Genomic DNA, 16,149 nt, shown 5'->3' with positions numbered 1-16,149 from the left:
CTGAAGACAACAGTCTCAGCAAGAAGTATATAAATTTTCTTGAACACCTTTTGAAATGAAAATTGTTGATCAACTCATAAGAGCAGAATACACTATCAGCAAGGTTCCTACAAACTTAAGCTATGTAAGCACAATAATGAAACAATTCTTTTACAATTAACAGCAAGCACAAATCATAATTTCAGATACTTCTTTTCAGATTCAGTATTAGCTATGAAAGAAACATTAGAACCTGAGTATTTTCTACTTTGCTATGAACTTAATAATGTTGTGGATGTGCAAAAATATTTTTTTCTTCCACTGTGATATTTTAGCAATGGAAGACAAAAATGCATCAATTCTTAAAAGTATATAACAACACTTCTAAGTTATTGTCAAGGACTGTAAATCTACTGCATAACAATCTTGGCACTACTATAACTAGAGTGAAAACGTTTTTCTTCTTGCTTTAACCATTGACTATACATTGACGACAATGACAACAATGATGATGATTATGATTATAACTAAGCATTAAAAGGGGCTAAAGTACTTAGTTATCATTTCCTCAGCTCATAGGAAAAGTGACAAAGAGATTTGTCAGCTACAGGGTCTGTGACCATGTCATCGTGGTTGAAAACATGAGTGGCAGTAGCTCTCTAGCAGGATAGTTACAAGTGAGAGGAGAACACAGGCAGCTAAAAACTAACTAGTCACTGAAGGATACACTAAGAAGGGTCATCACAGAAGTACAACTAAAATGAGGCAACAAATTAAAATGAGGTAAGGAAATGCAGACAGTGTGGACTGGAGAGCTAATTATCTTAAACAGTTAGATAAATAAAATACACACACAAAAGTTTAAAAATATATGACAATGTGGAGGCAGAAAGAAGCCTGAGACCACATGGGGCACCTGCCACAGCAAGAGGTACTCTGTCCACAACCAACCCAGACACCAAACATGAAGGTTCGTTAAATTTTGTTGTAAAATCTGTTTTCCCTCTGGAAACTTAGAACTTTCATAGCTGCTAACCCATCATCCACAAGTATCTAGGTAATGAGGTAAGCAAGTTGACAGCTCATCTCAAACCAGCCAGCAGACCATACTTAACAAGAATATGGGCAGTCTTGAGAGGACTACCAAAGCTGCAATGAGATGAGTCCTCCATACACTAATGGAACCTGTGAGTAAGTCTGTTGTGGCCTACACACAGTCAGCACAGTATGATGGCAACTTTCTGAGAAACCTGAAGAGAAGTATGCCATGCTTTGGTGGTGCTCTCAATTGCTCTCAGCTGCTCTCAGCTTGTTGAAGGTTGTGGCGGCCTGCCATCCCATATCCCAGGTTTTCAAAATGTGATTTCATAGTTGCAATCTTGAGTCTGTGCCTGGTACTCAAAGTTTGTCTCCAGTGATTGCTTTTATACAAGTTTGACTCAAGTAGTTGCTTATTTACTTAATTTGTCAGCAAGTTCATTTCCTGGAATACCCACATGGTTCAGTGTCAAGATGAATGTTACTGTCGTACTGGAGTTGTGGTGGTCAGCTAGTAGATCTTGGATGGTAGCAATCAAAAGGTTTCTGGGGTACTGTGATATGCCTGGTATACAGCTCATGGACACTCTACAAACCAGGAAGTTCTCTGAGGCGAGACTTAAGGTACTGCAGAACCCATGATATGGTGTCCAATTCTACACTTTATACACTCACACACTCTGCAGAGAATACTTGTCGTGCCCCTTGTGTGTGCAAAAGCAACTGCAGAGAATACTTCTCATGCCCCTTGAGTGTGCAAAAGCAAAACTGGCCCAGTCATTATTTTCAATCCATTCATGCAGATGCTTGTGAAATATGGATAGTCAAAGAAAACTGAACAGAACAGGCATCAGAGAATGGTGGGATCAGCATTTTTCTTAGGGCCTCAAAAGAAGTCCATCTGAATCATAGGACTGGGTACATACCACAGAGGATGCCGAGAGTGGACTCCATATCACAGACATGAGTGGACTGTTAGAGGTCCTTGCATAGAGCTTCCAATTGTATTCCAGTTGGTCTACCCATTTTTAGGTGATTCGTAAACAGTCTGAACTGCTGGTTGTGAAACAGAGTTGAATAACACGGATGGGTACGCGTCTGACAGACTGTGTCAGTATAGTTTGCCAGTTGCTGGTATCTGACCCTCAGTGGTGGCATACCAGCTTCCATCTGTAGACTATCTACAGGGCTTGTACCAAAAGCTCCATCTGTGTTGGATAGGGTCTAACAAGCTCAGTGTGTTGGATAGGGTCTAACAAGCTCAGAACTGACGGTGCTGTCAACCTGTAAGCAATACATTGTGACAGATGGAATAAAATCAAAGCATTTTAGAATCACAAGAGAACTGTATGGTCTGCGCACCATGTACTGGTGAGAAATCTGAGGGTATTACATATCCCCATGTAAATTTGCCTTGAGCTGACATACATGAAGGTAACCATGTTAACTTATTTTCAAATATGAGACTAAGAAGTTTACAGTTTAAATGACTTCAAGTAACTGATTACTGAGGTAAAGTTCTGGGTGTGAGTGCACAGTCCTGACTCTACAAAAGTGTATGACTCAAATTTTCATGGGAGAAAACTGATACCCTTGATTTATGGCCCAGTTATGTACTTTCTGCAAGGCCCCAGAAGCTGACTCTCTGTGGTGTTCCACGATGAAGATCTTTAATACAAGCAAAGATTGTCCATATACTCATACAATGATGGTGAGACCGATGATCCCACTGCAGCCATGATGTCACTGTGATGGCAACGAGAATTATGGTCAAAACTGATTCTGAGGGACCCCAGGTCCCTGTACTCATTTGTCACTAAGAGCCTGTCCGGGCCCAGAACAGTCATAGGGATAGAAAGTTCTGGATAATAATGGGTAAGCAGGCCTGGAGTCCCACTTGTGCAGATTAGACAGAATATGATGGTGCCAGGTGGTATTTTACACCACCAGCAGATCAAAGAACACAGCAACCAATTGTTGGCAATGTGTGAAAGCACTGTGCACTGCAGATTCCAGACAAATCAATTGGTCTGCAGAGGATTGGAATGCCCTAGAGCCACTGAAATTGCGATAAATGTCCTTCGAATTCCAGCAAACAACACATGTCCACAGTTGACCATTATTTTGAATAATTTACGCAGTCCATTTGTTGGAAAGATTGGTCAATAATTAGTAAAAATTTGCGAGTCTTTTCATGGGGAATAATAATACTCTCCCAAAACTTGGGTGGGGGGTGGGAAGGGACAGGGGTTGAGAGGGGATGGTTGTTTGGAGGGGAGGGGGGGCAGCGAATTCCCCTACCAGCTAAACAATGAAACGGAAAACCCCAAGAACATGTTTTATGGTGTCATTGCTAAGGTGTTTAAGGATTTGATTATGGATTTTATCGAGTCTATGCTCAAGTGCTACAGAACTCCAATTCACTAAATGAACACTGTGTGATTCAAGCATGTACATGGACAGATAAATAGTTCTAATTTGCCATGCACATCCAGGTCAGGAAGTTAGGATGGTAGTTACTGCATCAGGGTACACACACGGACAAAACAAGTTCGTGGATTTTTCCCCGATTTCCCAGTTAAAAATGCACTCCCCCCCCCCCCTTCCCACCACATGAAAACACACTTTATCCAAGGTGAAAATACACTTTTTCTGTGTTAAGTGAAAGTATACTTTCCCTAAGAGCTGTAAAACATGTCAGTCCTTTAAATCTGTAAAGGTTTTATACATCAGCATAGAGCTCCCCAGGAACTTAGAAAATGAAACACAGCATAAAAAAATTTCTTTTGGAAAGATCTTTGATGCGCAGCAACAAGTACACAGTGAATTTTCTTATTATTGAAGTACAAACACGAATTCCACTAAATACAGCGTATTAGTTCCCAAAGCACTGAAATCTAAATGTGCTTTTGCCAGCCAATCATAGCTTGTGCCACCACTCTTGCCAGCCAATGACAGCAGATATTCAGAGAATATGACACTTGATGTAGTCAGCCAATGACAAAAAAGTAGCATGAATATATGAATAGGAAAAGTTAATGGTTTAAATTAATATACATATAGTACAACAACAAGCAAATCTCGGCTTTCAGATGTAATACCAGTCCTTTTTTGCATGTGTTACCCTTTGAGATATAGCAAACATAAATGTGCCAGTAAAATTTTAAATGGCTGGTCTTTTGGGCTAGACATTTTTCTAAGTGGTTGGTCCTCAAAGTATTAAGAACTGAAAGAAAGTCAAACACTTTGTGATTTAAGAAATTCATCATAAATTCTCACAAGTAACATAATTCATCCTGCGTCGGAGGAAATTTACTTTGAAAGTGATGCTTCTCTAAACACCATTTGCAATATTTTCCCTGACCTATTAGAAATAGGTTTGTTTCAACAGTTACCAGAGAACGCCAGAAAACAGACACTACTACAAATGCGCAACTACGATGACACAGGAAGCCCTTGTTTGGTGTTTGCTCTGCTCATGTGTCTTTAAGTGCATTTGTGTTTGGAATTTCGTGCATAGCAGGGCACCACACATGACCATGGGCAGCACTGCAGCATGCTGTTGGGAGAGGACATACAGTGTTATTGTGCTTCAGGTAATTGTTTAATCGTATCCTATCCAAATAAAGAATGCAAAATGAGAAAGCAGTCCTTGGCATAATATTCATTTCGTAATTGGACTGTAACATATATATATTTTTTAAATTGTACTCTGCACTATTGTTATCTAGCATTTCCAATCACATTTACATCCACACAGCACTGCAAAAAGCTAGTAAGAATGAATAAAAATTTCATGCAAAAACAAAAAAAAAAAAACAGTTGTCTGTATATGCCAGAACTAAGGACAATAAGTTTTTCATGACTTTTTCAAATGATATAAAATATTAGCAAAGTTATCTGCAAAGACAGGAAACTGTGTAACTGCCAGAGCCTTCTGGGGAGTTACAATGATAAAACACAATGTGCTGCCAGACTTACAAATTACCGAAGAATGGCATTCTGTAAATTTAAGATGTAAACAATACAAATTAAGAAATAACATCATGCCTAGAGAAGGTTATTGAAAAATATTGTGTCTCTCAGATGGCAAATTTGTATAATTCTGCCAAACCCATCTATATATTTGTAACAAAACATTTTATTCAATATTACTGGCCAAATTTGCTTACTTAGTCATCTTCTAATGAACATTCACACATGTTCGTATGCCTATAGCATTAACAGATCTTGCATCATGTCATAAAAAAACAGGACATCAGATACTCCAAGAGCACTCGAATTTCGTAAACCATACTAAAATACATAATTTGGCTTAAAGTGGACATTTGTATGTCCAGATTTACACTAAAGTACGCCCCTTTCTGGTATTATGCTTTTCAGTGTGGTTCGGGATGCAACTAAGTCAGCATCGAGATCTTCATCCGTTTATAATGTCAGGTCCTGATGGAAAGTGACTCTGGAATCCTGTTCCGCTTACTATGAGGAGAGATGGTAACTGGCGTATCCCCAAGCTTGTCACAGATCTAACGTCCCTCTCCTTGTTTAGCATTCAGTGTTTTGAACAACAAATATCCATTTCTCTTTTTGTATATTGCAGCAACATCTCCAACCAATCCTCAACATTTTCAATGAAAATCCATGACTTTGTTGTAACAAACAATTCTGCATCAGTTCTGGAGCTTACCAAGAACTGGGCAGTCTGTCCACCTCCATTTTTCCTTTCCTGACTAACGCCAAGGCATGGCCAAAGATGGAAACGCCATGGGGTTGTAAACTTCTGCATAAAAATATTGCTTTGTATCTGCTGAGACAGCATTGCTGGCACAGATATGGATGTGTGTCATTTGTTTCATCGAAGGTCATCCACCCTGATGCCACTCACTCCGACTGGAGGCTCTTCCCATGGGCACCACCCTGCCACAGCACAGGCTACCTGGAATAGTAGCCTTTGCCGATAGTCCCAGTGCCCCGGAATGGCTAGGCACTTACTCCTCACATACATGGGGATATTACAGCTCTGGCATCAACAGTGTAATCCCTGCATTATCAGGGGGCTACAACTGTGAGGATACATGATGACCACCCGCCTGCCCAAAACAGATCAGCTACAGTAGTACTGAATGTAAATATAAATCCATTCTAATAGTAGGTGCAGAGATCACAGTGCATGATGGGCAAATTGTCAATGTAAAAGCATCATTAGGTATGTGACTCATTTTCTTCACCTCTTATGACAGGCAAGGAATAACCACAGATCAATTCTAGTCCTTGACACAGCAGGACTGACTACACATTCTGCAAGGATTTATTACCTCATACACTACTGAAAACACAAATAAATGCTCAGTACTGCTGAGTTACACAAAATAACAATTGAAAAACTATTAGTTTTTTGTTCATCACAAAACAGACCGAAATGCACAAATAATTACAAAGGAGTGGGAGAGGTCAGCACCTTAAACATGAAGATAACCGATTTGAGATTTATGCAAATCAGTATTAGCCGAATACACAATGAAAACCCATCTTACCTCCTCAAGTACTTTCAATGGCACGCCAGCCAACAATGAAACAAAGAGTTTATTGCTGACTGGTTGTTTCAAAGTATTTTTTATGTCCATCAATGCTGCATCCAAGTAAATTGGTTTCATTGCGAGAAATATAACATCAGAGTTTTCCACAACACAACCTGGAAATGATAGAAATAACTGTCAGGATCAAACTTTTCTTGGAAAAAAAAAGTTTCTATATCTTACGGGAATGTAAAATGTTCATAGCCATAATTGTCATGTATTACCTACAATCTCCAAAAATCAAGCCTGGATAGTTAAAGGGCATAAATTTTGATCAAAGAACTAATAATTAAAATTTTATGTTGTTATCAAACAAAATGACACAAACATTTCAACACTGTTTAATTCAGTCAATCCATGTTTTTCTTATCACATATATCAAAATAATATGATAAATGATTTAAAAAAATGAAGTTGTAGGGAAACAACACTCCTATTAAAAGGATGAAGACAACAACTGGTAATTATGTCACAGCAGAGATTTGACAGAAAAATTACAACAAATCAAACTAACGGAATGGAATCAGGAAATTTCTATGGCACAAAATAATAATTTTTAACCCTTTTGAACCTCATAGCTCGTCACAATGTCATTTATTACATAACTTCAGGTGTGTTCCCTCTGAACATTAATCACTGGAATGCAATATTTATAGTAACAACACTTTTTTCAGATGATTTAATTGTCTAGAATGAATTACCATCTGAAAAAAGCTGCACAAATATCCAGGCAAATCTTGAAAAGTTTTCAAAGAGATGTAAAACTAGACAACCAGCTTTAAATACTCAAAATACAAAATTGTGCACACCATAAAGCACAAGAACACAGTGTCCTATGATTACAATACCAACGACTAACAAATAGAATCAGTCAACTCATACAAGTATTTGGCTGTAAAAATGTTCACGAATATGAAATGGAAAGATCTCGTGGGCTCAGTTGTAGGTAAAGCAAGTGGCAAACTGATTTATACGAGAATACTGCACAGAGGCACTTAAGCAACCATTCTTCCAGTGCTCCATGTGCAAATCGAATGGAAAGAAACCCTACTGCAGTACAATAGGAGTACCCTCCACCACACACTTCATAGTGGTTTGCACAGTATGTTTGTACATGTTGATATTGCTATTTTCTGTGTACATATTTTTTAAGCGATGTAAGGGGAAAATGTAGCCAGTGTAAAGAAAGAGATGGTTTGCAATATACTTTTGTATCCTGTTTTAGTGATGCAAAGGGGCACCGAATTTGTTATAAAAGTCAGTAATTTACTCAACGGACATTATTTTTCAGTACAGGTATTTTGTTCATTTCAAGCAAGTGTTGATTCGTGACATCATCGTACAGACGCGAGTAGACTGTGATCTTGACCAGTTATAGCAAACTAATAATTTCTCTCAGGCTATAAAATTTTATGGATTATGAAATACAAGTTCTAGAAGTTTATTCAGAATCAGAAATGTTTGATTAATAATTACATGCCATAATTTATTTGTTTAATATAAAGGTGTTTTGAATTTTGTATGCATAAAAAAAAGTGAATTTATGTGCAGCTTTTACTCTGAGACGAGTTATCACTTAGTGTGCTAAAAGTGCATGTGTACAGTTCACTGATCTATGTGGTGAACTTTATTTTGTGATCTTCACCCAAATGAAGAGTAAATCCAGTTTCATTTAAACTTTACGTGAGAGGGACACATCACGTTATTACAGAAGAGTCGTTTAGCCTATTAGGGAAAACTGAAACCTGCATGCTCGGTTTGAAATATGTTACACACCAGTGCGTGATCGAGCTGTCCAGTAAATTGCATACAGTAGTTTCAAATGCAGTTGGACTTAATGCACGAAGTTGGAAATTAATTTTGAGTCAAGTGCTGATTTTGAAAAAAAATGAACCGAGAGTTTATTCAAAATATCGAGGTCCAGTTTTAATTGAGACATGCATCACCTTGTTGATTACATTGCCTAGCAACACTGTAAAGCAGCTTAATTAATTCATTAGAACGATTTGTGACATATTAAGGCCCATAACACACACAAAACGTTACATGAAGTTTGCTGACTGTATGAGTGTATGAGAGTGTTTTTCTTTCCATAAATGCCAATAAACCAGCAGCTTCAAAAGTTAAATTATTAACTGTTGTGTAACTTCATTGATTGTCCTACACCACTACAGAACTTGTATCACGTCTCTTCACAAGAGATGTCAAGAAGCCGGGATAAACAAGAAGAAGGAAAAGACTAAAGAAGAGGCAGCATCGGTATACTGTCCTAGAATTAGTTCAAATGTATGGAACTTATACCAAATAGGTCTACTAGGGGTAAAGAACATACATACAAAAGGGCAGCATCTATGGTGACAGGTTTGTATGACCTGTGGGAGGGTCACAGAGATGCCGTAAAACCTGAACTGGCAGATGTTTAAAAATGGATGCCAGCTATCCCATAATGGTTAACAAAGTTTTGAGAACCAGAATTAAATGGGGTGTCTTTGACTATCATTTCCAATATGGATCAAGACAATATGATACTAACTGCCATATGCATGGAGACATTTAAGGATTTAAGGAACCATTCTTCCAGTGTTCCATACACAAATCGAATGGGAAGAAACCCGAACATGGTAACCTCCACCATGCACTCTATAGTGATTTAGTCATATGTATTTAGATGTTGATATTGCTATTTTTTGTGTAAATTTTGTTTAAGTGATGCAAGGGCTGAATGGATGAACTCCAATGACGCATTTAAGGGACCAAACTACTAAGTCACTGGTCCCTTCATCGTGGGTTTGTCGAATCAATAAAATACTTCTAAACTGAAGAAGGTGGGCAGGTAAAATGACCATCAGCACGTTCATTGAGGATAGAAAATGTAGAAGGCAATAATAAAAACAGTTATAAAGGACAGGTAAAACCTGTAATGTGGGGATATTATGCTGACCAAAACCAGCCGAAAGCTTCCCAGGACGTGTCATGAGGTGAGAGCCACACTTGCGCATCCGACTGGCAGCCCCAGTCATTATATAAAACTGATCAAAAATAATACAAGCAAATAAGATAATGTCCTTATATCACATTGCCTGACAAAAAGGTGAAGAATCCAGTAGAGGAGGAGGAGGAGGAGGAGGAAGAGGAGGAGGAGGAAACTGAATGAAACTTCATGGGTTGAGATGGCAGGTGATGCTACTTCAATTATTACAAAATTGAGTCAAATTTACAAAAAAACTTGACAGTATCAACCTGCATACATTATGACATTGCACCCCCTTTGACTTGAATGCATATACTAATTCAGTTGGGAAGAATGTCTTAAGTTTGTTTCATCCTCTCTTGAGGCAAACTGCCCCACAACTGTTTTAATAGGTCCTTAATATACTGGATAATGGCAACAGAACAGAACTGATGTCTGAGCCGGTCTCTCGTGTTCTAATAGGGACAGATCTGGGTACCTTACAGGCCATGGGAGTACCTCAACTTTGAGCAAACAGTTCATATAGAGACGCCTCATGGTGACAAGCATTGTCCTGTTGAAAAACGAGCCCCGTGATAAAGTCATATGAGAGATAACACTCGAGGATGAAGGATGTCCGAGACATGCCGTTACACTATCAGAGTTCCCTCAATTATTAACATCTCTGACGCGGAGTCACATCTGATGAAACCAGGAGTAACACACTGCTGTGCTTCCCCATAACATTGGAAGACTAGGATCTCTCCCCAGGTCACTCACCGACAATGGTCATCCACAGTAATGCAGAACTGCATTTACTTTTAAGCACAATGCAATGCCATTCATAAGTATTCCACTCTTCCCAGTCACGGCACTACTCCAAATACAGACTTTTGTGTGTCACGTTAATGGTAGCCTAGACATAGGGTGGTAATTTTCTAGTCGGGCTGCTGCTAATCTCCAACCAATGATGCAGTATGACACAGAATTTTGCAAGGAGTCTATTACTTGTTCTCAGGTGGGGAGCATACACTTAAAGGTTTTACAGTGAGCTCAGTGCATAGTACAGCGATCCTCACTTGTGGTAGTATGACTTGATGGACGAGAACCTTGACTAAGGATATGCCTGCTGTAACATCCTCATGCAGTCCACCATCGAGCCACTGTTAGTAAGTCTAGACACTGCACAATTTGACTGGCCAGCTAGCAGATACTTACAATGAAGCTCCTTTCAGTCTCTATCGGGTATGACATCTTGGATATTCGGGAATCCAGCCAGATGTTCGCGTCGTTCTCGCACGATATTTCAACAGCATGCCTCGCTGTCTTCTTCAGGTGCTACCTGAGACTGATCCTTGGGTCGATCGAGTCCAGTATTTATGCCTGGGAGGAGCTGGGCGTTCCCTAATCGGTCCGCGCCGGGTCGAGTGTTCTATCTGCGGTCCGCGCCCGCCAGACTCGGCTTCAATGGACCCCTCCAGTCGCAGATGTTCCGACTGCCGTCGGCGCCCGTTCTGGCCGTCCTCAACGGATGTGGTTATCATCTGAGGTGTGTCAGAGCTGGTCTGAGATGTTGGGTACTCTATCTCCTGACTGTTACTATGATTTCCACTTCTGTTTCGTGCTGGGCGCTCCCTAATCGGTTCGCGCCGCGTCGTGTGTTCTGTCTGAGGTCCGCGCCCGCCAGACACGGCTACATTGTCTCTCTCTGGTCGCTGGTGTTCCCTCCGCCGTCCGCGCCCAGCCTGGCCGTCTTCTGAAGTCGAGTTCATGATGTGGGGTGTGTCAGATCTGGTCTCCAATGTCAGACACCTTGTCTCACAGCTGTTCTCTCGGTCTCCACTTCTATTTCTTGTAGAATCCCGGAGTGTCCTGCGTTGAGTTTTCACAAGCTCAAGCGCTGGATTCCAGGCAGTGCTGATTTGGTATCCCGAGTCACGGTTGATTAGATTGTCTGTGACCTTAATCTCAATGGCTTCTTTAATGACACTGTCCCAAAATCTTGAGGTGTGTGTCACAATCTTGGTGTCATTGTAAGCCATTGAATGACAAAGTTCCAGGCAATGCTCTGCTATGGCTGATTTAGTTGCCTGCCTGAGTCTGGTATGTCTCTGGTGTTCTTTACACCTGATGTTCACAGTTCTGGTGGTCTGGCCAATGTATGACATCCCACACTGGCATGGTATGTTGCAAATACCTGGCTTGCATAGCCCCAGGTCATGTTTTACATTCCCCAGCATAGCCCCAATTTTGGTGGGTGGGCAAAATATGCTCTTGATGTCATATTTCTGGAGAATCCTGCTGATCTTGGCAGAGATAGGTCCGGCATATAGCAGGTATGCCATCTTCTTTGCCTCTTCTGGTTCTTCTTCTTGATCCTTTGGCCGGTTAGCAGGTTGAAGTGCCTTCTGGATATCTCTAGAGGAGTACCCATTCCTGCTGAACACTGATTGTAAGTGTTCTATTTCTGTGGCCAGACTATCAGGATCTGACAGAGTTTGTGCTCTGTGGACCAGTGTTTTGAGCACTCCATTCTTCTGTGCCGGATGGTGGCAACTGCTGGCTTGTAGGTATAAGTCAGTGTGCGTAGGTTTGCGATACACACTGTTTCCAAATGTGCCATCTGCCTTTCTCTTCACCAGAACATCCAAGAATGGAAGTAGTCCATCCTTCTCCATTTCCATTGTGAACTGAATGTTCGGATGGCAAGAGTTCAGATGTAGCAGGAACTCATCTAACTTCTCTCTACCATGGGGCCAGATGACAAAGGTATCATCCACATACCGAAAAAAAGCACTTTGGCTGATATGTGGCTGAAGAGAGTGCCTCCTCTTCAAACCTTTCCATAAATAGGTTGGCCACCACTGGTGATAGAGGGCTGCCCATAGCCACCGCTTCTGTTTGTTCATAAAATTGACCCCCATATAGGAAGTACGTCGAGGTGAGTACATGCCTGAATAGATCAAGGAGAGCCCCATCGAACTTCTCTCCAATAAGCTCAAGTGACTCCTTCAGTGGTACCCGTGTGAAGAGAGACACCACATCGAAACTAACCATGATGTCTGTGTCTGTGATGTGTTGCTGGCCCAGTCGTTGCAGGAAATCCTCTGAGTTCCGGATGTGATGTGCGCATTTACCCACATGTGGTGTCAACATCATCTTCAGGTATTTCGCAGTAGGGTAAGTTGCTGCGCCAATATTGCTACCAATAGGTCGCAGTGGAACCCCATCCTTATGAACCTTGGGGAGTCCATAAAGTCTAGGTGGTGCTGGCGCTTTGGGACGCAGCTTCTTGATGACTTGTTCAGGCAGGCCCGTCTCCTTCAACAGAGCCCTGGTCTTTTTGTCCACTTTCTCTGTAGGGTCGCTAACTATTGACCTGTATGCAGGATCCTCCAGAAGTTGTTGCACCTTTCTGTTATATTCTGTTTTCTTTAGGATGACTGTGGAGTTCCCCTTGTCTGCGGGCAACACCACAATGCTGTCATCCTCCCGAAGACGCCTTAGTGCCACCCTTTCATCACCTGAAATGTTGGATTTGGGTGGCTTGGTCTTGGTGAGCGCCCTGCAGGTCTCTCTTCGGATCTCTTCGGCCACACTACAAGGTAGCGTGTTGGCCACTTGCTCAACTGCACTGATGAAGGCTGTGACAGGCACGTTTCTAGGGGTCACTGCGAAATTGAGGCCCTTGCTAAGTACTTTTAAGGTGGTCTCATCGAGCTGCTTGTCACTTAGATTGACCACCGTGCGTGTGTCCCCAGTCTGTTGCGCCTTGTTGTTGAGGCGCTCAAACTTGGCTAGTTGGCGTGCCATTGACTTCTTGCTGGTGCATTCTGCTAGAGACCAGGAGGCACCGTCAACCTGGTCCCAGTCTTGAGTGGTCAAGGAAGCTGCTATAGTTAGGTGAAGATACAGCAACTCCCTGGACATAACATCCAGCCGGTGGCGCAAGTCGCGCACTCTCTCTCTAACCAGAGCGAGACTAGCTCGGTGTTTTATCCTGTTTGCCGCTCTCGAGTTAACGTGATGCTTGATCCTGGCGAAAACTGGAACTACCTCCCCCTCTCGGCATCTCAGCAGGAAACTGAGAGAACACAGCATCCTCCCTTTCCTTTGTCGAAGCTTGTCCAGCTTCTTGATGTTACGGTACATCTCCTCCCCGTAGAGTCTTCTGATGTAATTCTTCATGCTTTCCCGGTGATCTGTTGACATCTTGGATATTCGGGAATCCAGCCGGATGTTCGCGTCGTTCTCGCACGATATTTCAACAGCGTGCCTCGCTGTCTTCTTCAGGTGCCACCTGAGACTGATCCTTGGGTCGATCGAGTCCAGTATTTATGCCTGGGAGGAGCTGGGCGTTCCCTAATCGGTCCGCGCCGGGTCGAGTGTTCCATCTGTGGTCCGCGCCCGCCAGACTCGGCTTCAAAGGACACCACATGTGGGTAAATGCCCACATCACATCCGGAACTCAGAGGATTTCCTGCAACGACTGGGCCAGCAACACATCACAGACACAGACATCATGGTTAGTTTCGATGTGGTGTCTCTCTTCACACGGGTACCACTGAAGGAGTCACTTGAGCTTATTGGAGAGAAGTTCGATGGGGCTCTCCTTGATCTATTCAGGCATGTACTCACCTCGACGTACTTCCTATATGGGGGTCAATTTTATGAACAAACAGAAGCGGTGGCTATGGGCAGCCCTCTATCACCAGTGGTGGCCAACCTATTTATGGAAAGGTTTGAAGAGGAGGCACTCTCTTCAGCCACATATCAGCCCAAGTGCTTTTTTTCGGTATGTGGATGATACCTTTGTCATCTGGCCCCATGGTAGAGAGAAGTTAGATGAGTTCCTGCTACATCTGAACTCTTGCCATCCGAACATTCAGTTCACAATGGAAATGGAGAAGGATGGACTACTTCCATTCTTGGATGTTCTGGTGAAGAGAAAGGCAGATGGCACATTTGGAAACAGTGTGTACCGCAAACCTACGCACACTGACTTATACCTACAAGCCAGCAGTTGCCACCATCCGGCACAGAAGAATGGAGTGCTCAAAACACTGGTCCACATAGCACAAACTCTGTCAGATCCTGATAGTCTGGCCACAGAAATAGAACACTTACAATCAGTGTTCAGCAGGAATGGGTACTCCTCTAGAGATATCCAGAAGGCACTTCAACCTGCTAACCGGCCAAAGGGTCAAGAAGAAGAACCAGAAGAGGCAAAGAAGGTGGCATACCTGCCATATGCCGGACCTATCTCTGCCAAGATCAGCAGGATTCTCCAGAAATATGACATCAAGAGCATATTTTGCCCACCCACCAAAATTGGGGCTATGCTGGGGAATGTAAAAGATGACCTAGGGCTATGCAAGCCAGGTATTTACAACATACCATGCCAGTGTGGGATGTCATACATTGGCCAGACCACCAGAACTGTGAACATCAGGTGTAAAGAACACCAGAGACATACCAGACTCAGGCAGGCAACTAAATCAGCCATAGCAGAGCATTGCCTGGAACTTTGTCATTCAATGGCTTACAATGACACCAAGATTGTGACACACACCTCAAGATTTTGGGACAGTGTCATTAAAGAAGCCATTGAGATTAAGGTCACAGACAATCTAATCAACCGTGACTCGGGATACCAAATCAGCACTGCCTGGAATCCAGCGCTTGAGCTTGTGAAAACTCAACGCAGGACACTCCGGGATTCTACAAGAAATAGAAGTGGAGACCGAGAGAACAGCTGTGAGACAAGGTGTCTGACATTGGAGACCAGATCTGACACACCCCACATCATGAACTCGACTTCAGAAGACGGCCAGGCTGGGCGCGGACGGCGGAGGGAACACCAGCGACCAGAGAGAGACAATGTAGCCGTGTCTGGCGGGCGCGGACCTCAGACAGAACACACGACGCGGCGCGAACCGATTAGGGAGCGCCCAGCACGAAACAGAAGTGGAAATCATAGTAACAGTCAGGAGATAGAGTACCCAACATCTCAGACCAGCTCTGACACACCTCAGATGATAACCACATCCGTTGAGGACGGCCAGAACGGGCGCCGACGGCAGTCGGAACATCTGCGACTGGAGGGGTCCATTGAAGCCGAGTCTGGCGGGCGCGGACCACAGATGGAACACTCGACCCGGCGCGGACCGATTAGGGAACGCCCAGCTCCTCCCAGGCATAAATACTGGACTCAATCGACCCAAGGATCAGTCTCAGGTAGCACCTGAAGAAGACAGCGAGGCACGCTGTTGAAATATCGTGCGAGAACGACGCAAACATCTGCTTGGATTCCCGAATATCCACCCAACAGCAGCATTGAAATGAGTGGGATTGCCTGCGATGAGGATGCACGGCTCCTGAGACATCATGAGGCTCTCTAAAACACCATTCCTGGGTCAAACAGAGTTTGAGCCCCATAATACACTGTGGGCACTGAAGTCTCTAAGTAGGTGAAATGTTCCATAAGCTCTCCGAAAACCTCAACATACCACACCCTGTGGTGGTAAATACAGATAGCAGATGGTAATCTGTTGACCTACATGAACTTCAATTGCAACAACTGCTTACAGGTCAGTAATCAGGGAC

General features: G+C 42.7%; 1 protein-coding gene across 1 annotated transcript in view; it reads right to left on the bottom strand.

Annotated features, from left to right (window-relative positions):
* Positions 1 to 16,149, bottom strand: part of LOC126186493 (uncharacterized) — a 77,621-nt gene that overhangs the window by 39,989 nt on the left and 21,483 nt on the right. Inside the window, exon 3 of the mRNA XM_049928213.1 lies at positions 6,552 to 6,709. Coding sequence (XP_049784170.1) covers positions 6,552 to 6,709 — 158 coding nt within the window. The remainder of the gene's footprint in view (positions 1 to 6,551; positions 6,710 to 16,149) is intronic.

The sequence above is a fragment of the Schistocerca cancellata genome, chromosome 1 (assembly GCF_023864275.1).
Source record: "Schistocerca cancellata isolate TAMUIC-IGC-003103 chromosome 1, iqSchCanc2.1, whole genome shotgun sequence".
Lineage (NCBI taxonomy): Eukaryota > Metazoa > Arthropoda > Insecta > Orthoptera > Acrididae > Schistocerca > Schistocerca cancellata.
This window is presented reverse-complemented; position numbering and strand designations above follow the sequence as displayed.